Genomic DNA, 19,727 nt, shown 5'->3' with positions numbered 1-19,727 from the left:
ATAGTTCTTCTGGTCTTGACAGACTGTGTTTTACTATGGAGGGGGATCTTAGACTCAGGTCAGTGTCTATCAAACTTTTTCTTTTTAAATAATGTACCTCCTTTGAATTATTTTTTTCACAAAATGCCTAAAGACTTACAATACAGCAGTGCACCATGAGTGTCTGATTTACTGAACAACAACTTTGTCACTGAAAAACACTTAAATTTGATTTCTTTTAAAACTATTTCATCTGAATGTCAATTCAAATTCAAATATCATGTTGTGTTTATTTCCGATGCTTTTAATGTTCTGTGTAAAGCACTTGTTGAATGGTGTTACATAATAAACTTGCCTTAAATGTAACATAACAAATGTTTAGAATCAGACACTAAAGACATACAATGTTTTTGTCATCTTGCAATAACACTTAGAAAGCATTTTAGTTGAATTGAACAGTGTCTTTCTGATAAGTTGCGTGTACAATTGAGTGTTTTCTGCTGTATTGCTGCTCCGTTAAAACCACAAATCCATTTCCTTTTTTTATTTGTCTGTCATCCAATATAATAACTGGCTTCCTGCTCACAGTGAACAAACGTCGGCGTGAACGTGATTGCGTTTGTTGCGGCAATTAACGATTGCATCGAAAATGGGAATATTGAATATAAATTGTGGTTGATTGAACTTACATTTACATTTTTCGTTATTATTATTAGTAATCTTATACGATTATTATTTTAGAAATCATGAATGGTTGATATGATTTGTAAATTAACATAAAAAATAAAAACATTGCATAGTCCCTGCAGCACTCATAGTACCTCTAGGACTTTGTGTACCCCCATTTTAGAAACACTGGTCTATTACACAGTGCTGATCCATTACAGGCCTCATGAAGTTAACATTCACTGCAGGGCCATCACATTGGATCTCATCATATTGTTTTAGATATTAATATTATTGTTTCCACTTCCTTTTGTTGTGCCTCTATTCGTCTGTCCTGCGGTAACTGTATTTGTGCAGCAGATGGAGCCATTACAACTTCTTCAGAGCATCCTTCTAAGAAACATACACTCCAGTTTACTAAAGGTCAATAACATGAGTGTACATTATGAGTTGACCTCTCAGTGTTGATCCTGAGGGGTTATTATCGTTTAGGTGAGCTCACACATTGCGACAAGGCGGCCTTGGAAATTTTTTTTTTTAGAAAGGATGTTCTTTGATCCCTTGGGTGAAAAAATGGGATGATGCTGCTCATGCAAGGCTAGCAGAAAACTTGGAAATGAACCTTTTTACCCTCACAATATTTCCAGACTGAGTATAATAGATGTGCTCATTATTCCCATATTTTACATCGCGTCTTTGATGCACAAGTTTCACACAAACGTCCTTCTGCCTATTTCTTTTGACTGACTTTTCCTCCATTGGATTGTTTCCACAAATATTGAAATTTTGGGGAGAAATCTTTTTTTAAGTATTCTTCTGGGGAAAATGTACTTTATTTAGCAAAAGTTGTGATATTTTGGCCACAGTTCACAATGTCAGAGTAGATTTGTTCTGAAATTCTCAACTGAGACTTGCAGGACATCGCAGTGCTAGTTGTGGCTTGGAGAAGAGTGACAGTGGGTCCAAAGGGCGCAGACGAATGTCTCGATGGCCACATGCCACAGACTGCTGTATGACATCATGGCGGGGCGGATGAGCTGACCCGTGTGTGTACAATCTCTTGCAATCTTTCATCAGATTAGTCACGTTAAGATCTCGAGGGCAATGGGCTGTGGCTGCATAACAACGATAAGGCTTTTCTGATGATGATGATGATGAAAACGGAGGGTGGTTAACGTAAGCTGCGCAAACAGCCAATAGATTATTCAGAGCATCTGGCATCAATTTCCTCATCGCCCATTTGCTTTAAAGGAGGAGAAGAGAGGGGCAGAGGACTTTAGTGAGCGGGGATCAACCACCACCAGTGGTAACCTTACGCACTTTTTCCATCTTAACTTGCAAGCCCGGATCACCCCTGCAGCTTTGGTATATTCCTCCGGAGCGGAGAAGAGGAGAACACACGGTGAGTAGGCAACGCAGTTTGATTTGAATGGACATTTATTATTTATTTTTTTTATCATGCAAACTATATTAGTGCTGTTTGACTTGTGGTGTCGCCCCCTGCTTCTAACATCTTCCCGCTGTGACGTCTTGCGTAGGAACTTTTAATGTATTTGTTCATTACAACTTCAACATGACACATAGCCCAATGTAGCGTATTACAGCTAAAACTTTGCACACCATCCGGGGTAAGTTTACCGTTCAACCAATCGGCGATGGTTACTTGGCTGACGTCACAGGAAGCGGTTATCTTGAAGTGTTGTGTTAACTTGTGTTGCGTTCATTGAAAGAAAAATGAGTGCCTTATACGTAAATATCAGACTTTATAGAAATATATTAAAGATAATATAAATATATTTTTCTTTAAAAAAGATATGATTCCGAAGTTTTCTATTATTGTCTGTGTTTGAATAATTTGAAAATAAAGTTGTAAAAAAAGAGAAAATCAAGGTCCTTTAAAGTGGAACATCAAATTAATTTGAAGTGTATCCAATTTTGTGTTAATACATGTTTAATGATGATTTAAAAAAAATAGTGCAGTGACTATCAACCCAGCCAACGTTACAAGGTTTAGACGTCACATGTTATGAAAATAAGAACAAGCGTCTTCATTATTGAGTTTTTTTCCCATTTTATTTGGTAAATATGTTATTCACAAGCAAATACTTCAGCCTCCAAACCAACCTTTTCTCATTTTCTTTTAATGGAATTCAATTCACTTTATAAACCCCTCGCCTTAGTCAAAAACAAAAAAATACATTTATAGACAACTATGACAATACATTTGACATACCCCCTTGCATTCAATGATATTTTATTAGAGATTAGTACATACATCTATTGACATGACGATGTTTAATTATTTTATTTTTATAATCATTGTTTTTTTTTAATGTGAAAAAGCTCTTGTGTTGTGTTATATGTTCCTGTTTGACACTTTCTGTATAAATTGAATTTAAATAAAGAAAAAAAAAGCATTAGGGGAAGTTACCTTTTGGGTGCCGTGCTTAATGTAACCGTGCTTTCAAGTCATTCATAAACGGCTGGGTGGCAACTTAGTAGTGTGGAAGAGGGGCGACATCCTACTTTCATGTGAAGGTTAAAGAAGCGTCGACATAAACCGACACGACCGGAGAAGAGCGGTAGGAAAGGGGGTGACGAGTCGACGTTTACCGCACATGCTGGCGCCGTGTCATAATCATGAATGGGGGCGTCATACGGCGGACAGTACAACATACGATACCGTTACAAACCGGATGAGAACCAGACACCAGTGGAGCTGCAGCAGCACACCAAACACCAACACACAGCACTCAGATTGTGTGAACCAGATTGGCACGCTTTAAACCACTTTTCGACCTCAAATCAGGCGCGCTGCTGGAGAAAAGCGCACACTGCTGCGTGGACACAGCGAGCCACCGTATTTCCCTCTCTTGTATCTCCATCCCGCCGTGCGCGCAACTGAGCAACATCTCCCTCTCTCTCTCTCTTTCCCTTGCTACGCAGTGTTGTTACAGAAGACCCCCCACCCCTTTCACCAAGATGACTGAAACGGAAACCAGGAATCACAACGCCGACAAGCAACAGATCAGAGGTGCAATGGCAGAAACGTCGACGGTGGAGGATGTTTTCGACGACAGCTATAAAGAGAAAGAGGGTCCCAAACCGCCGAGAATACTGGTGTGGAGAAATATCATACTGATGTCCTTCCTACATGTCGGTGCACTTTATGGACTGGTTCTCCTTCCTTCCGCATCGGTCCCAACTCTTGCATGGAGTAAGTATTTGCCACACTGTAGCAAGCGTAGCTGTGCAGCATTTTGTGTGTTTTTCTTTTCTCCCCGTAAAGGCCACAGTAGAGAACAGAATGTGCTGATGTTGTGTGACCATTGCTAACTACAATACATACAGCCTGAGGGATGATCCCCTATGGGAATCGTGGAGAATGAGTCACTCTGGCCTTGCAATTTTCATTGTACACACCCATCCTAATCTAGTTGAATGAAATTATTTCCAGAGCTCAACCCTGTGGCTGATTGCAAACCATTTGGGTTTGTCAAAATGCATCGTATGTACCATATTAGCAATCTCTGAATTTCAGTGAGAATAGACAAACTGTTAGGTGAATAATTATAATTTATACCCTGTAGACTATTGAGGCATGACTCAAATTCCTGAACAGTCTCAACTTTGTTTCCACTCTGGCACCGCATAATTTTCCCCTCTCTTTGCAATGCTGAGCTGCATATTATTTCACCGGGGTAGACAAAGCACAATCACCATTCCCATAGACATCCCATTGTGAGCTGTGTGGCACCACAACAGAATGCTCTTTGCCAGTCAGAAGCCCCCGGGTCTCAAATCCTGTGAAGTCTTGTCTAGGCTTCACATAGAAACACATTCAGCAGTTTTAGAACAACAAAAGTGTGAGGGCAGACCTGCCCGCTCCCACTGTCCCATCTCCCCACATAGATGACTTTTTCTCTGAACAAAGAGGCCAGGGTGTAATGGAAAGAACACGGTGTCCCAGTGACTCTGCCCTCTCACGGGTGTAAAATTAATTTCAGTGTATCTGTGACAGTTTCCCCTAAGATATCTGTCCTTTCCACCTCTCTTTCTTCCAGCTGCAGTGTGCTACCTCATCAGTGCTCTCGGTGTGACCGCCGGTGCACACAGATTATGGAGCCACAGATCCTATAAGGCCTCTACTCCCCTGCGAGTCTTCCTCGCTCTCGCCAACTCCATGGCCTTTCAGGTAAAACAGGATGAAATGTAAATATTAGATTAGAGTTCCACCTTTGTTGTTCTCGAGGGAGGAAATACGGTTGTTGCAGCAGTACAAACAATGTGTGCGAGTTTGACACTAAAAGGTGGTTTTCACATTCATCTGCAGAAGTTAACACATGAATATGTGAACAGGATTGTGTGTCGTGGAAAACTTGAAGCTCTTTAATGAGGGAGAAGCAGTAGATATGATTTAATCAATTTTGATTGGACAATAAAAACAGAGAATACCTATGTTAATGCTTAATACTCATCACATTTACTTTTTATTTATTCAACTGCATTTACTACCAAGAATAAAGGGGCTATGGTATGGCTTTCAAATAATTGTGTATGATTTCAGTAATATTATGCATTTAATGTTATCTCTGACCTTAATCTGATGATCTAAAACACCCATCCGTATCTGTGTGCCTCAACTAATCTTTTTTTTTTATTATCTCTGCCCGTCTCTTTATGAGCAGAATGACGTATACGAGTGGGCGAGGGACCACCGTGTCCACCACAAGTTCTCAGAAACGGACGCAGACCCCCACAATGCCACCCGGGGGTTCTTTTTCGCCCACATCGGTTGGCTGATGGTTCGCAAACATCCTGACGTCATTGAAAAGGGCAAAAAACTGGAGCTGACCGACCTGAAGGCAGACAAAGTGGTTATGTTTCAGAGACGGTGAGCAAACATTACTTAGAGTTGTTTAAGGGTTTAGTGTTGTTCTAGTCGAATGTGTCTCTCTGAAAAGAAGCTCAAAGATGCAGACTGAACAGATCCTAGTCGGCCATAATGAGAGTCCCTGTGTAATCAAAACTTCATTTTTCTTTCATCTCGTCTCCTGTGAAGCTATTTTTTTATTAGAAAATATGTTTTTTTGGGGGGAACAAAATGCCACCTGGATTATGACAGGTCATTCTTGAACTCATCTGCTAAAATGATGACCTGAATACCAAAATGCTGATGATACAATCTTGTGTGCAGAACTGCCAACCTATTCATGTGGACATCCCTTTAAACATTTATAAACGTTGCAACTAATTTGTGGTTGATGATATGGAAACGAAAGATCAAAAAGATCATTCCTCATCATGTCACAACTGAGTATTTGTCTAACATAGACCATGAACCTGCACCACCAGGTGTCAAATGCACAACACTAGCAACTAACCAATTCCCTTGTCCTTCATACCTTTGCTAACCAAAGGGTTAGCCACTGAATATGTATCGCTAATGCAGAATAGATGCATATACATGTATTTGCAGGGTATGTTTTATTGTCTTCTTATTACAAGTAATTTCCCCTCTGGCCCGAGCTGTAAAGGATGTTATAGTCTGGGTCATATTGACTAGACAACACTTGATATCTGTGATCTACTGATAAGGGATGCTTTTTGGACCAGGGATCGAATCACAGATTGCCCCTGTTGCGTCCACTGTCAACATATCTTCTCTTGTGGTCACGTCTGCTCTCAGGCAAAGGGGGTTAATCATGATAATATGTTTATGATTGCTCTCATAGGATTACATGTGACCTTTTATGGGACCCTTTATCCTTAGCAATCAAATTGTTTAAATGGGAGTGCCAAGCAATCTCATGTCTTTCATGTAGAGTGTACTGTGGGATCAGATAATGCATTATATGAATTGTGCGATTAGACAAAAAATTGTTCAGTGTCAGTTTTATCTAAAAGACTATTTCGAAATTGGTTTTATTTCATGTAGCCTTAGATTAGATTAATTCAATTAAAAACGGACCTGTGTGAGATACAGTTTGTTCTTTTATTTCAGGCACTACAAGCTCTCTGTGTTGCTCCTTTGCTTCTTGATGCCCATGTTGGTGCCATGGTACTTCTGGGGTGAATCCTTGTCCGTGGCGTACTTCGTCCCTGGACTCCTGAGGTACGCCGTGGTGCTCAATGCCACCTGGCTGGTCAACAGCGCTGCTCACATATGGGGCAACAGGCCTTATGACAAGACCATCAACCCGAGGGAAAACCCCCTGGTTGCTTTCAGTGCCATAGGTAAGGAAACGGCATGTGCATCATTCACTATTTGTCCTGCAGTAGTGTGCTTACACTGTTTTGTGACTACATCATCATTTTTTTGAGCAATTTATTGTCTATATGCGCCTGAGGGATATTTCAAATACCTTTTCATCACTTGAAAGCTTGTCTTGTCAAGTCGTCCACAGTGCGATTGTCTCAAAGCTGGTTCAGTCTGACATCTGTTGTGGAACAGTGTGTTAATTCACTGGATGATGTGTATTTTGTTCTGTACCAGTTATAGCTTTGAACTAGGTGTGTGCAATATATATTGTCTACGATAGTATTGAAATTGTTGTTTTAACGACTTGGGAAATCCCAATATCGAGTATGTCCCTCGTTTTGCAAAAAACAATCAAAATACGCCTTTTTGAGAGGCCACACATTCATCGCATGATCAAGGACAGACTGCTGCTGGTGTTTCAAGATTAGACTGTTTTCAGCCAAAATATTTGGGTGGTTTTGTCAGGGTTTTGTCTGTGTGACTCTGTTTTACGTTAATAAGACCTGTTTTTCTTGAACAAGTTGATTTTGTCAATATTATCTTTAACTAGTACAAGCCAGTACAATGAGCCCTTGATGCTTTTACAAACACATTTCTGAGGGATGCAAATTATTGGCAATTATCGTTAGCGGCAAAATCCCCCCAAAATATTGGGATATTTATTTTGTCAATATCGTACACCCCTGCTTTGAACTTAAGAGGTGGTGGATGAGATTTTGTGCTGTATATTGAGTCATTCCTTTTAGAGTCACTGAGGTTATTTTCAGTGTCATTGTTTCCCACAAGTCAAGACTTTATTTGTGGTGGCTGCAACCACGCGAACAACACGAGTATTGTTAGCTGCGAAACAGCATTCAATTCACAAGCTAATTAGTGATTGCACAAGAATGTACAATTCTGGCAGACTTTTCTTCTTTCAGCTGTATTTCCATGCATTCCTTTCCCCAATTATCTACCAAATTTAAAGCAAGAGTGCTTTTTGTTGAACCACACCTAACTCAATGCTTTCTAGCAAATGGGAAAATGCATTGGAAACAATTAAGTTCCAAAGTCAATTTTCACCTTCCTCTTTAAAAAAAAAAGTCACACCTTTTGATTAGTTTTTCCATGTTACTCACTTGTTCTGAACATCTAATATGTTCTTAGGAACATATTAGATGTTAAGATTAGAATCAAGAGCAGCTGTAGTAAACATATTGTAAGTAAATGAAGTAATATCCATATGTACCTGTGTGAGCTACATCATTTTAAGCCTGTTGACTGTTGTTCTACTGAAATGCATAGTTGAGCACACACATCCTAATAGTGTATAAAGTAGGTGCTGGACCAATGGAAGACAGCATTGAAAACATAAATAAAGCTCCCTGTGGCTCTAGCTCCCTTAAGTGCAATTTAATGGCACCTCCACAAGTGACATTTGGAGCCAGTGATCTTCAGACTTCTGGAGTCTGAACTTAAAGAAGCTTCAGTGTGCAGACCTTTGTTTATGTCTTCATTTCAACTGCCCCACGGGATTCGTAGGTGTCGCATCTCCTAAGGCTGCGGGCACACCCGTGACGACCAAACGGTTTCCTAATGATTTACAAAGACTACTTTAGCAAATCTGATGGCTTGGTATTTGGTAGCTACATGACAGTCAGCCTTATAAAGAGTCCCTAGTTCACTCTCTCCACAAATCACATTATCAGTCACATGCTGCCCACAGCCACAGCCCATAGAGGAGATCAGGCACGCTAGCTCTGTTTCTTCCTTCAAATCTCTCTTAAAAATCAACTTTTTCAATTCCTTTCTTCAGTTTTACTTTACTAGTTTTGTGTTGTTTCAGTAGTTCATACCTTGCTTGTCATTATTACTGTATCAGCTATACTTTTATTTGTTATGTATCTGGCAATTTTCTCCTGTTTTTATGTCTTTGTAAAGCACTTGCTACGTTTTTTGATAAGTTCTATATAAATAAAGTTGTTTAATAATTGTTGCATTCATATCTTCATACAAGTAAATACTTTGTTGAAATTCAGCCTAACACTCATTCTTTTGGGTTTGCAGGCGAAGGCTTCCATAACTACCATCACACGTTCCCCTTCGACTACGCAACCAGTGAGTTTGGCTGCAAGCTCAATATCACCACTGCCTTTATAGACTCCATGTGCTTCCTGGGTTTGGCCAAGGACCTCAAGAGTGTATCGAAGGAAGCTATCCTCGCTCGCATCCAGCGAACGGGTGATGGCAGCAACAAAAGTGGCTGAGTCACACCACGTAGCTACAAACTCTGCGACTGATACCGATGTGTCGAACCAAGACATAACGTAGCAACAGGTATTGCAGCATTTCAGTGGTGGGGGGAGGACGGTGATTACCATTCTTCTTATTATAAGTTAAACCTCCACATGTGTAAGCACAGCTTTTTCACCTTAATTTATGAAACGTGCACAAAGAGAATGAAAAAGGCTGAATGGGATTAAAGTCGCTTTTGGCAGCAGTAGGACAACCAAACAAGTCTGTGTGAGCAGTGCGTTATAGCAGTTATTACTGAATAATTTACTGTATATCTTATTTGTTAATGAGCTATTTATTAATAGTCTTTGGCACTTTGAAAGCTTTATTGAAACTCTTAACAGGGAGTTTCTCTCCAGGCAATATTGAGGGCCTCCCGCTCTAACTTCTGTCAGTACTACTTAGTCTCATTTCACAGGTAGTGGCGTTTCATCTGGATTATTGTCTGTTTTAAGCTAAGGTTTTTGTTTTTGTTTTTTTCCCGGTAAGCTCGTCTTACTATACCATAAGCTGCTGTGTTAACGGCCAACACCGAGACAGTGAACGCTGAACTGTGCCCATTTATCATACAGGACTAACCCTGGGTAAATACAGTTTGTGTTATACTTTGGGATACTTTCACAACTGTCTCCCAACTGTACAACAGGAATTCTTAATGAGGATCAAGCTCCCTGGTGTAAAGCAGTGTACACCTCTGGTTGAGCAGTGACAGACTGAAACATACAACCAGACTTCTCTTAATCTGAAAAGAGATAATTATTTGCATTTATTTTGTATCCATTTGAAATATACTCAGATAGGGTCTTTCTGTCCCTCAGATAAGGCCAATGAGGCATGAGTAGGAGGTGCATTTACCTTTTGTGCTGTGCGATATTAAAAAGTGTCAGGACTTTTGCCAAAATGCCTTATGAGGGTTGCACACCTGATTTAAAAAAAAAAAAAAAAAAGTGCAAGTTATGGAGATAAATTGGGGCTTAAATTTCTGTCCAATCACAGTTGTTTGGTGTCTATTCTGTTCCAAAAAAAAAAAATGTTATAGTGAAAAAGTGGGACCATTTCAACAAATCCTAAAAGAGGCTTACTTTGATTTAACTTTTGTGTAACCAAACAAATACATTGCTCTGAAACAAGATCCAAACTTATATCATTCACGATACTGTTGTAATATTTGTCACACTCTCAGATCAACACTTTTTTTACAGTGTTAACTTCTCAAAGTTTGAAATGCCTTAAAAAACGGCACATTTTTTTCAAAGAACGTTTTTGCCCCCTGTATGTACCGTAAATAAACCAGATTTTCTACTTGTTACAAAATATGTTTTGATGTTTTTGTTTGAATTCTGTAATACTCCTTATTTGTATACTGAATAAAACAAATATGATCGTATTTTTGTTACTCTCTATCAGTGGCTAATGGATATTACAATAACAACCACTGCTGATAATGAACTATCATTAAAGTTGGTATGTGAACTTCACTTAAAATAGCTATTTAAAAGCAACAAAGTGCTATGCGATGTTTGCAGTAAAGAATCAAACAGAAGTCCCTGTCAAAATTACACAAATGTGGGGCTTGGGTATTAGATTGAAAAATGTATCATAACTGAATCATATGCTGACAAACTATGCACTGTGACCTACAATTTGGTCCCATGGAAAATATATTTCATATGTGAAATGTCCCAAAAGCAGTACACGGATGGATTATTGAATGGGCATACCGGGCACAGGCCTACACTTGTCAGGCGTACACCTGCAAAATGTCACTCAAAGATACAATATCAACTACAAAAGAGATGGGAAATGAAGCGACAACAAAGAGACATAAAGATACTTACAAGGAATATGAAAAGAGGCAAAACAACCATAAAGACACACAATGACCCCAAAGAGGGGGGGACAACCACAGTTAAAAAAACAACTACAAAAATATGCATAATGACCACAGAGCCTAACAACTATTAAGTCTGCGTGTTGCTCCTAAGTGGTGGAGCCTTTTGCAAGCTGTGCCTACTGTCTCATAATACGCTCTTGGATAGCTGTAAATAAATTCATCATGTGAATGCTTTCTCATTGGGTATTATTTAATACACATTGTATCCCAAAGTGTATAGTGACATATGGTATTTGACATTTTTGGAAACTTCATGATCTTTACTTACAGTTGTGTCTGACACAACATGCTTTTACTGATCCCATGCGTTGGTCCAACAAGGGTTAATAATCTCAGAATGTTCTTTTTATCTTCATCTTGCTGCTCCTGTTGTTGGACATGTTGTGCTACTTTGTGTCCTGTCGACATGCCTGTACTGATGGGGATCGTCCTCTGCTGTTCATGCATGACTCTTGCCTCACCCACGTGTGACACTGGTGAGATCACTGCACTTGTGACATCACCGTACATATTTAAAACGGCTGCAGATATTGTTTGAACATTCCTGGAGGACGGACTTGGTGTAGACCGCAACAGCCTGATTTGCTTAAAGATAGATGAGAAACAAAAGACAATTTCCTATCAACACATCTTTCAACCATTTAAAGGATCTGTGAAGTTGCTCCCTCTGCTGGTGAATGACTTTAAAGACCCCCATCTGCTCTGCCTCTGTGTAAAACCCACACATGTGAGCTTACTTGTTGCAATTAGTGGGGTTGGCCAACAGAAAAGGCTGCAGTCTGATACAGAGTGCATCCACCCCCGTCAGTGTCCCGTCCAAATGTCCTGTAAGTGGTCCCACCACTGCTGATCTCTGTTTCCCCAAACAGTGACATCAGCCCTCTGTCCATTGGCTGTTGACTGTCAGGCCATCCTCTTGATGGCATGTAACACTTTGGTGTTCAGTCACACTGCCAGTCAGAGCTCACGCACACAAACAAACACACACACACACACAGCCCAATGTGGACAGTTCAAACAGTTTCACTTCAGTTATTGCAGATGATGATGTATGTTGCACCCGCTTTTCAGGGCATCCGATGTCACCACTGCTGACAGATCGCTCTCGGGAAATGCCTTATTGCGATAAGATACAGGCCTTAAATGCGCGCTTTTATTATGTAAATGTGTATTGCTGAAACAACAGGATGGATCCTGCTGCTGTGTCGTTTTACTTGTCATTCCTTTTTAAATCTTAATCCAAAAAACATCCCTCAGAAGTCCCCCCCCAATCCGAATCACTTTTTCTCTAATCCTAATTTGCACTCAAGAAGATTGCTAAAGGGCTGCCTGTCCCAAAGGAAAGGGTCCTAAGGGTCAGACACGGGGTTATTGGGGAATAACCCTCCACACAGTGTTAGGTAGGGACCGTCTGGATTAGGGATGCAAATGTCTCATATCTGATCAATGCCTTCACTCTGTGCCAATCCACCTCTTATCATCAGTCGGGGAAATTCTCTCTTTCAAATCCTCCGGGCGCCTAAATAAATGAAAGTCATGATCTTGAGTTATACAAATGACACTCGTATATAGATGAAAACCTCCCTCTCTTTCACAGAATACTCTCATATAAACTTTGCCTCACTACAAAACTTTATTATTGACTCTGTTTTACATAAATCACACAACGTATGAAATACAAAATCAAAACTAAAGGTGTAGACCCATCATTTTCTTATCTGCAGGTGTCCGATATGATAATAAAAAAAACCCCATCACATCCAATTCTGCGACTGTAACTGCGCAGATCTGGAACACATAGAAATGGTATCCCTCATAGAATAGAATAAACTTGTTTTAACGAACATCAAAAACTAGATAGTAAAAAATAATGGAAAACAAAAAATAAGCAGCAAACATTTGTAAATGCATGTTCTAGGAGTATAGTGCTGCTGCTGAGTATTACTCCAAGACTCAGTTACGCAGCCACCTGCAGTTGATCCCCGTGTGGAAATAACTTATTCGGCTATACTTCTCCGATTCTGACACACTTTGACCCCCATCTGAAATGAAATGGTCAGGTGACACCTTTGAGGCTCCGTCGTCTTCCGCGTGAGTAATAGTCCTAGTCCCTGTGTTTCGGGATGATAAACATTGATTCAATCACACCTTTTGTTAAACCACGAATTACTTCCTCATGAACAAACAATATTTGTAGAGCTATCAAACTAACAAGTCGTCATCCAGAGGACTATCTTCCACTAATCCCCGACAATCAGCTGCGCGTTATATCTTAAATAAACTTTTTTTTTCTTCTCTCGGACCAGAAATTCAAGGGATCAGTGTTACACTTTTCCTATGGGATTAAACAGATCTTCCTTCACTCCTGAATGGAGGTAGGGAACCTACCGTTGCCCAGCCCTGAAGGCCCAGGGTGCCCTTTTGATCATTTCAGTCTCTCCTTGGAGCAATACTTCTGATTGGCCAAGAGAGTAAGAAGGGGGAAAATCTTTAATTAAGCAGATAATCTCTTGTTGGGTCGAGAGCAGCTCCATTTCAGAGCCCCCTCCTTGAATCTAGGAAGCCCTGGTGAAGTTGCATGTGCTGGTAGCTCAGTTTCCTCTCCATCGTTAGACTGTCTGTAGGCTTTGGACGGGCTCAGAGTCACCGTCACCCCCCTCACCTGTCAGGATGTTCATGCATTTGGAGGTTTTCTATTACATTTTCATTCTCCTGGCTCACATGAGGTCGTACAGCTGCTGGTGAGTTTCAATTATTATGGGATATTACCTTTTTTAATTTTTTTTCAAGATTCATTTTGTGGTGAAAATCTCCAAACAGTTCATTTCATGGCAGTGGCAAGTGTTACCAGACATGCAACACAAGCATTTAGCCTATTTATTTATTTGATTTAAACAGGAAGTCCTTTAAGATAAATAAATATATCTTTTTAGTGGGAGACCTGATCATTACAAGGTTACACCATTCTAAAATAGAGCATGTCAGAAACAAATAAGGAACGATAGATACATACTATCTTTGTCAGTATAAAATTGTTAGAAATCCCTATTTAATATATATTTCTCTCTCTTATAGTGTTATCCAAATCACATGAGATGACCGCTAAAATAACTTAATTAAACAATTTGATAATTGGAAATAGGGGAACTTAAATTAGACTTGCTGGATTTAAAAAAAAATGTAGTACCACTTTTTAACAAGGCACCTTATATAAAGTGTACACGTTGTAACTAATGGCTTTATTAATAGATAATAATTAATCTACTAATGCTTTATTGTAAGCTATTAGTAAGAAAAACCTTTGCGTTGCAAGTATATGAAAGCTCCCTTCTACCATCTGTGTGCTTATTTCTAGAAAAGAGCTGCAGACCCAAATTCATTTATTAACTTATCAACACTTCAAACGACAGACTTGATGAGTTAAAAACCTTTATGGATGACTTATTAACATTAAGAGTGACATACTTGATGGCTTATTAGAAAATGAGAAACACACAAGCATTTATAAATGGATTTGGGACCCGCATTTCAAGTCATTGCCCTCAGTTCTTACATTTCTAGAAACTTGTGTGCTGAGGTTTTGGATGCCTATACTGGTGTCACAGTTTAACATGTTACAAAGTGCACTAATGAGAGATGTTAGCAGAGGAATTTGTGGAGGACACTGAGCTTCCTTGAGTGAATAAGCTGTCTCCTTTTCCAGGTCAGTGAATAATTTCTTGATGACTGGACCCAAGGTAAGCCAACTTTCTTTGATCTTTTTCTCAAAAGAGAGGGAGAGAAAACATGGTTTCTGTGTTGTCCTTGTGATATCTGAACTCAAGTGTATGGACAAGCGCCTCTACCTGTACGTATGCCCCAGTGGGACTAATGATATATCAGTGATATTCTTGGCCCTTTGTGTTTTTTCCCCCCTCCGTACACTTGACCTTATTCAGAGGCTTTGCGTATCTGCGGTGCTGAATGTTTTAAGGATCGAGGGCAGGCATTGCTGTAGTGGGTGGTCATCATTAGTGAGCCAGACCCCTGTGAAAGAGGTGGCACTCCATCTCCCCAAAGGCCACTTGAGACATATTAGTTATATTATCGTTCACACAGTGTGAACAAGCCTCAGAGAGGCGAGCGAAAGGCAAGGACAGAGCGCACTGGTTTAAAGAGAGCTCAATAATCCAGCGTATTCACTGCGTCTGAAAGTAAAACAAGGTCAGAATCAGTTAACATTGTTTTTGGCATGAAACAATGAGCGTAAGCTCAACCTCAAAAACATTAAGGACTTGTTGATATGTGTTCTCCATTTTGAAGACATTAGAAGAAGAAAAGAGAAGAAAAACATCTGACCCCAGTTAGGAAGACTGAAATGTAAGAGAGTGACAGACTGGTTCACATCAACATTCCTTGCTTTCTTTCACATGAAACATTTCATTTTGTGAACACTGAGTCCTTTCCAAGTATCAAAACTGCTCTCATGATTGGTTGGATCTGTGACCATTGATTGTCTTTAGGTGGAATATGTCTGAACCTTATGTTCTATGCTCAGGCTTTTATAATGTATTCGACTCTGCCTCCTAAAAAACGATATTTTACTACTAATTGGGTTGCTATTATTATTAGCAACCATTCACATATTTTTTGCATGAGGTAAATCTGAAGACAACACTAATTTTCATAAAGTGGCTAAATCTAGGTATCAAATTACATCATGTTGTTATGGTTGCATGATGTGTGGTGCCTGTGCCTTATTTAAAGAGGTTTAATATTTCCTCTGTCTCTGCCGCTGCAGGCATACCTGATCTACTCCAGCAGTGTGGCAGCAGGAGCTCAGAGTGGCATAGAGGAGTGCAAATACCAGTTTGCATGGGACCGCTGGAACTGCCCTGAGAGAGCTCTGCAGCTGTCCACACACAGCAGCCTGCGCAGCGGTAAGTCCGGAGTCCCCAGACACCAGCTCAAACATCTCTACACTGCAGCTATAGGCTCAGAGATAGGGAGAGAAAGAGAAAGAGAGTCAACTTCTAAATGTGGCTAAATAAATAGCAGAACATGTTTCAAAAGTGTACTGTAACTTCCTGCTTCTGTTTCAAGTTTCTGTGTTAGAGGGAACCCCCCCCCCCCGACCCCACCCCCTTTGTGAAATAGAGATGTTTGCTTAGTCGAAACATTCATCACCCTTTGGGATAGTTACAGTGGGCACGGTCGCATAGAGGTAAAACAAACACACTAATCCATTTCCTAACATCCCCCAGAATCACTGCCTCTATCTGCAGCTTATGAAAGTAATATACTGAGCTGATCCCCCATTAAGACTGGTTTTATGGCCCTGAACAGAATATTTATATAGGAAACTGACTAATTAACTTTCCAAAGCCGCTTTATAAATTAAAAACAGGACTGATCTGATATGTAGGATGCAGGTAATTGAACTTACTGAGAGATAGGAGATTGTAATATGTATTGTTTATGTATAACATTATTTGTGATGAAACAGCCTAGTTAATGAGTCTCTCTGCTGACAGCAAATCGGGAGACAGCATTTGTTCATGCCATCAGCTCTGCTGGAGTCATGTACACTTTAACCAGGAACTGCAGTCTTGGAGACTTTGATAACTGTGGCTGTGATGACAGCAGGAATGGACAAAGAGGTCAGCTAAATACACAAATATGTACATAAAAATAAATAAATAAATAGCACAGGTCTCTTTAACTTGATTCTTTTTCATTTCCTAGGTGGTCATGGTTGGCTCTGGGGCGGCTGCAGTGACAATGTTGGCTTTGGCGAGGCCATCTCCAAACAGTTTGTTGATGCGTTGGAGACTGGGCAAGATGCACGGGCGGCCATGAATCTCCACAATAACGAGGCTGGGCGCAAGGTACAGTAGTTGCTCCTAATTCACTCCAAATGAGCTCTTGGTATAACAGATAGCACAAGTATGTGATACTATTGCCTTGATTTTAACCATACAGTATTTAAACTGGGTGGCGGCTTGCTGGACATTTTGGGATTTTCTCCTGGCCCTCCAACTGATTGCACAGTGTAAAGCACCTTTTGAATCATTTTTCCCTGCTCAGAATTACACTGAGTGTGCCACCCAAGCATCCCTTTCACGTCGCTATAAGTGAGGTGCCACTCGTCCCCAATAATAACAGTGTGTTCGGTGTACCAGAAGGGCCTATTTACCAGTGCTGAATGCCCCTTATGACAATACCTCAACTCGAGAATCTCAGGATCACTGGTGCAAGCTTAATTAGAGATCCCGGGGAGCCAGACATAGCACAGCATTCTGTATTATACTGCTTTTTTAAAATAAGTGTTTAGTTTTATTCTTGCAATAAGGATCCCACATTTATGTTGGTCTTTGTTTGGCCTCAAGGGAGTCTGAGGGGACCACAGGCGTGCAGCTGAAGTGCTCTTTGTTTACGGTGCCTTTGCTCCCCCCTGTCGGGCCCTAGGATCCCCATGGCACCTGGAGCATCATTGTAACAGAAAAAAATGGGAATAGAAAGAGAGAAAAACTCCTTTTTTCATTTCTCCACTCAATGGGACTCACCATTGGGTCTTCTCACACTAGAAAACATATTGATAATGAACATGCTAAATAAATACTCCTATTTCTTCTGGGGGGACAATAGGACTCAATGTGAAACTTTGATTCAGCCTCACCTCAACAGAAAGTTCATCCCCTCCTCGCGAAAAAAAAACGTCCCCTTTCAACCGACAGCTGTTTTGTGTCGGGTAAAGTCAGGAAACACAGAGGGCGATAAAGAAACTCAGCGACGGACCTTGATGCTATAATTTCTTCCTTTCAGTGTATTCATCCCTTTTTTGTTTATCTAACTGGAAAACTTTGAGAATACAATCAGTTAATTTGACAACACGTCAATCAAAGGACAATGGACATCCTTTCTTTTACACACACACACATACATATATATATATATGTATACAGACACACATTTATATATAGCCTATATATAGCCGTTTTCTCATATGAGCTTTTTCAATGATTTAAGTGTAAGTCTGTAGTTTTCCTTAAACACATACAGCAGCACAAAAGAAGAGATGTTTCATGTGAGATGCGTTCCCTCATAATGAAAATACACCTTTTGGTTTAGACAAGGGTTAGAGCATGCACGAGGCAGGACATGATAGCAATTGCACCGCAGTCACGTAGCCGGTTCATAATTTGGTCAATCTTTTTCGGTTCCTTGAATTTGTCTGACGTTTGTCCCCAAATCTAGTTGTGTCTTCAGTTAGACAATTTCGTTGGCGTCTTTGTGTACACCACCCTTCTTCTTGAACCTAGGATGTCAAGAAGATAGAAACTTCATCAACACGCTCACTCGCTCACTGTGAATTCTCTGCACAATGAGCTGCTCTATTCACACATGGGCTCAATCAAAGATTATGCAGACATTGTACCAGGCAGCCAGAAATGAAGTGAATGAAATTTAACACAGTAAACTATAAATACATTTTTGATAAAGTTTCTTTCTGTGTCTCCAGGCAGTGAAAGGGACCATGCAGAGGACATGTAAGTGCCATGGTGTGTCCGGTAGCTGCACCACTCAGACCTGCTGGCTGCAGCTGCCAGAGTTCAGGGAGGTGGGGAACTACTTGAAGGAGAAGTACCACAGGGCTCTGAAGGTGGATCTCCTCCGAGGAGCAGGGAACAGTGCGGCCAGCCGGGGGGCCATCGCCGAGACCTTTAACTCCATCTCTCGTAAGGAACTGGTCCACCTCGAAGACTCCCCCGATTACTGTCTGGAAAACCACACTCTCGGCTTGCCGGGCACAGAGGGCCGAGAGTGCTTAAAGAAAGGCAAGAACTTGAATAAATGGGAGAAACGGAGCTGCAAGAGGCTGTGCGGCGAGTGCGGGCTGGCTGTGGAGGAGCGCAAAGCAGAGATGGTGTCGAGTTGTAATTGTAAATTCCACTGGTGCTGCGCGGTGAAGTGCGAGCAGTGCAGGAAGACAGTGACCAAGTACTTTTGTGTAAAGAAAGGAGGTCAGAGGGGAAGGAATGAGAGTGCCAATACCCGCCGGAAGAACCTCAGACTGAGGAAGAAGCACTGAGCATCTTCATCACTTCTGTCATCATGTTTGTACAACTGCAGCTCCTGTCAACACCCAAACTCTCTGTGCATGTTCAGATAATGTGTGTTTTGGACAAAAGCTTAGCGAAAATACAATTTCAGAGCATCTTCATTGTCTTTTTTGTATTAAAAGTTAAAGACAGTGGGATGTGCACAAAGCCACGTGATAGAAACGTTTACAATTTTGTAGAATTTTTGGTATAAATGTATTTAAGATATATTTTTATACTTTTACATACATAACGTTTTGAAAAGTCACTGGGCATTTGAGCAGTATTTCTCTGACTTCAAAATTCTCCACAACATGATTTATTTATTTCCATATATTCACATTAACTTTGGGGAAAAAGTATTTGAGTGATGGATGATCTCAGTGTTAAGCAAGGGCACAATTAGCTTTTAAAACTCACAATTCACAAGAACCTATCAGCTTCTATTCCTATGAATGTCTAATGCTGTATTGTATGTAACCGTATGTTACACGCTATCTCAACACCGATTCGTGACACAGCTTCACAAAAATGACATGAATTAAGCAGATTTCACGTACTTACGGATTTC

General features: G+C 40.4%; 2 protein-coding genes across 3 annotated transcripts; both read left to right on the top strand.

Moving 5' to 3' along the window:
• Positions 1 to 1,813: 1,813 nt before the first annotated feature.
• On the top strand, positions 1,814 to 10,559 carry scdb (stearoyl-CoA desaturase b). Of its 2 annotated transcripts, none has more exons than XM_083923031.1 (6): positions 1,814 to 2,047; positions 3,592 to 3,862; positions 4,710 to 4,840; positions 5,334 to 5,539; positions 6,650 to 6,882; positions 8,954 to 10,559. In XM_083923031.1, the coding sequence occupies exons 2-6, from the start codon at positions 3,628 to 3,630 to the stop codon at positions 9,151 to 9,153; spliced, it is 1,005 nt and encodes a 334-aa protein (XP_083779157.1). In that variant the 5' UTR covers positions 1,814 to 2,047; positions 3,592 to 3,627; the 3' UTR covers positions 9,154 to 10,559. The 2 variants fall into 2 exon arrangements, with proteins under 2 accessions (XP_083779157.1, XP_083779158.1); XM_083923032.1 differs by lacking the exon at positions 1,814 to 2,047 and adding an exon at positions 2,118 to 2,179.
• Positions 10,560 to 13,745: 3,186 nt separating this feature from the next.
• wnt8b (wingless-type MMTV integration site family, member 8b) lies at positions 13,746 to 19,146 on the top strand (the record flags this gene model as incomplete). Its single annotated transcript, XM_083923149.1, has 6 exons — positions 13,746 to 13,816; positions 14,779 to 14,812; positions 15,856 to 15,994; positions 16,589 to 16,714; positions 16,800 to 16,942; positions 18,577 to 19,146. The coding sequence occupies 6 exons, from the start codon at positions 13,746 to 13,748 to the stop codon at positions 19,144 to 19,146; spliced, it is 1,083 nt and encodes a 360-aa protein (XP_083779275.1).
• Between the last annotated feature and the right edge of the window lie 581 nt (positions 19,147 to 19,727).

The sequence above is a fragment of the Echiichthys vipera genome (assembly GCF_963691815.1).
Source record: "Echiichthys vipera genome assembly, chromosome: 11".
In the NCBI taxonomy this organism is placed as follows: domain Eukaryota; kingdom Metazoa; phylum Chordata; class Actinopteri; order Perciformes; family Trachinidae; genus Echiichthys; species Echiichthys vipera.
The sequence above is the reverse complement of the archived record's forward strand: the minus strand, read 5'-3'. Positions and strand labels throughout refer to the sequence as shown.

What these genes read in the sequence shown, in the direction of transcription:
- scdb (XM_083923031.1), top strand. Translation starts at nt 3,628, where the DNA reads ATGACTGAAACGGAAACCAGGAATCACAACGCCGACAAGCAACAGATC. An exon ending in GGTCCCAACTCTTGCATGGA is followed by an intron (nt 3,863 to 4,709) that starts GTAAGTATTTGC and finishes TCTTTCTTCCAG; the next exon opens with CTGCAGTGTGCTACCTCATC. An exon ending in GGTTGCTTTCAGTGCCATAG is followed by an intron (nt 6,883 to 8,953) that starts GTAAGGAAACGG and finishes TTGGGTTTGCAG; the next exon opens with GCGAAGGCTTCCATAACTAC.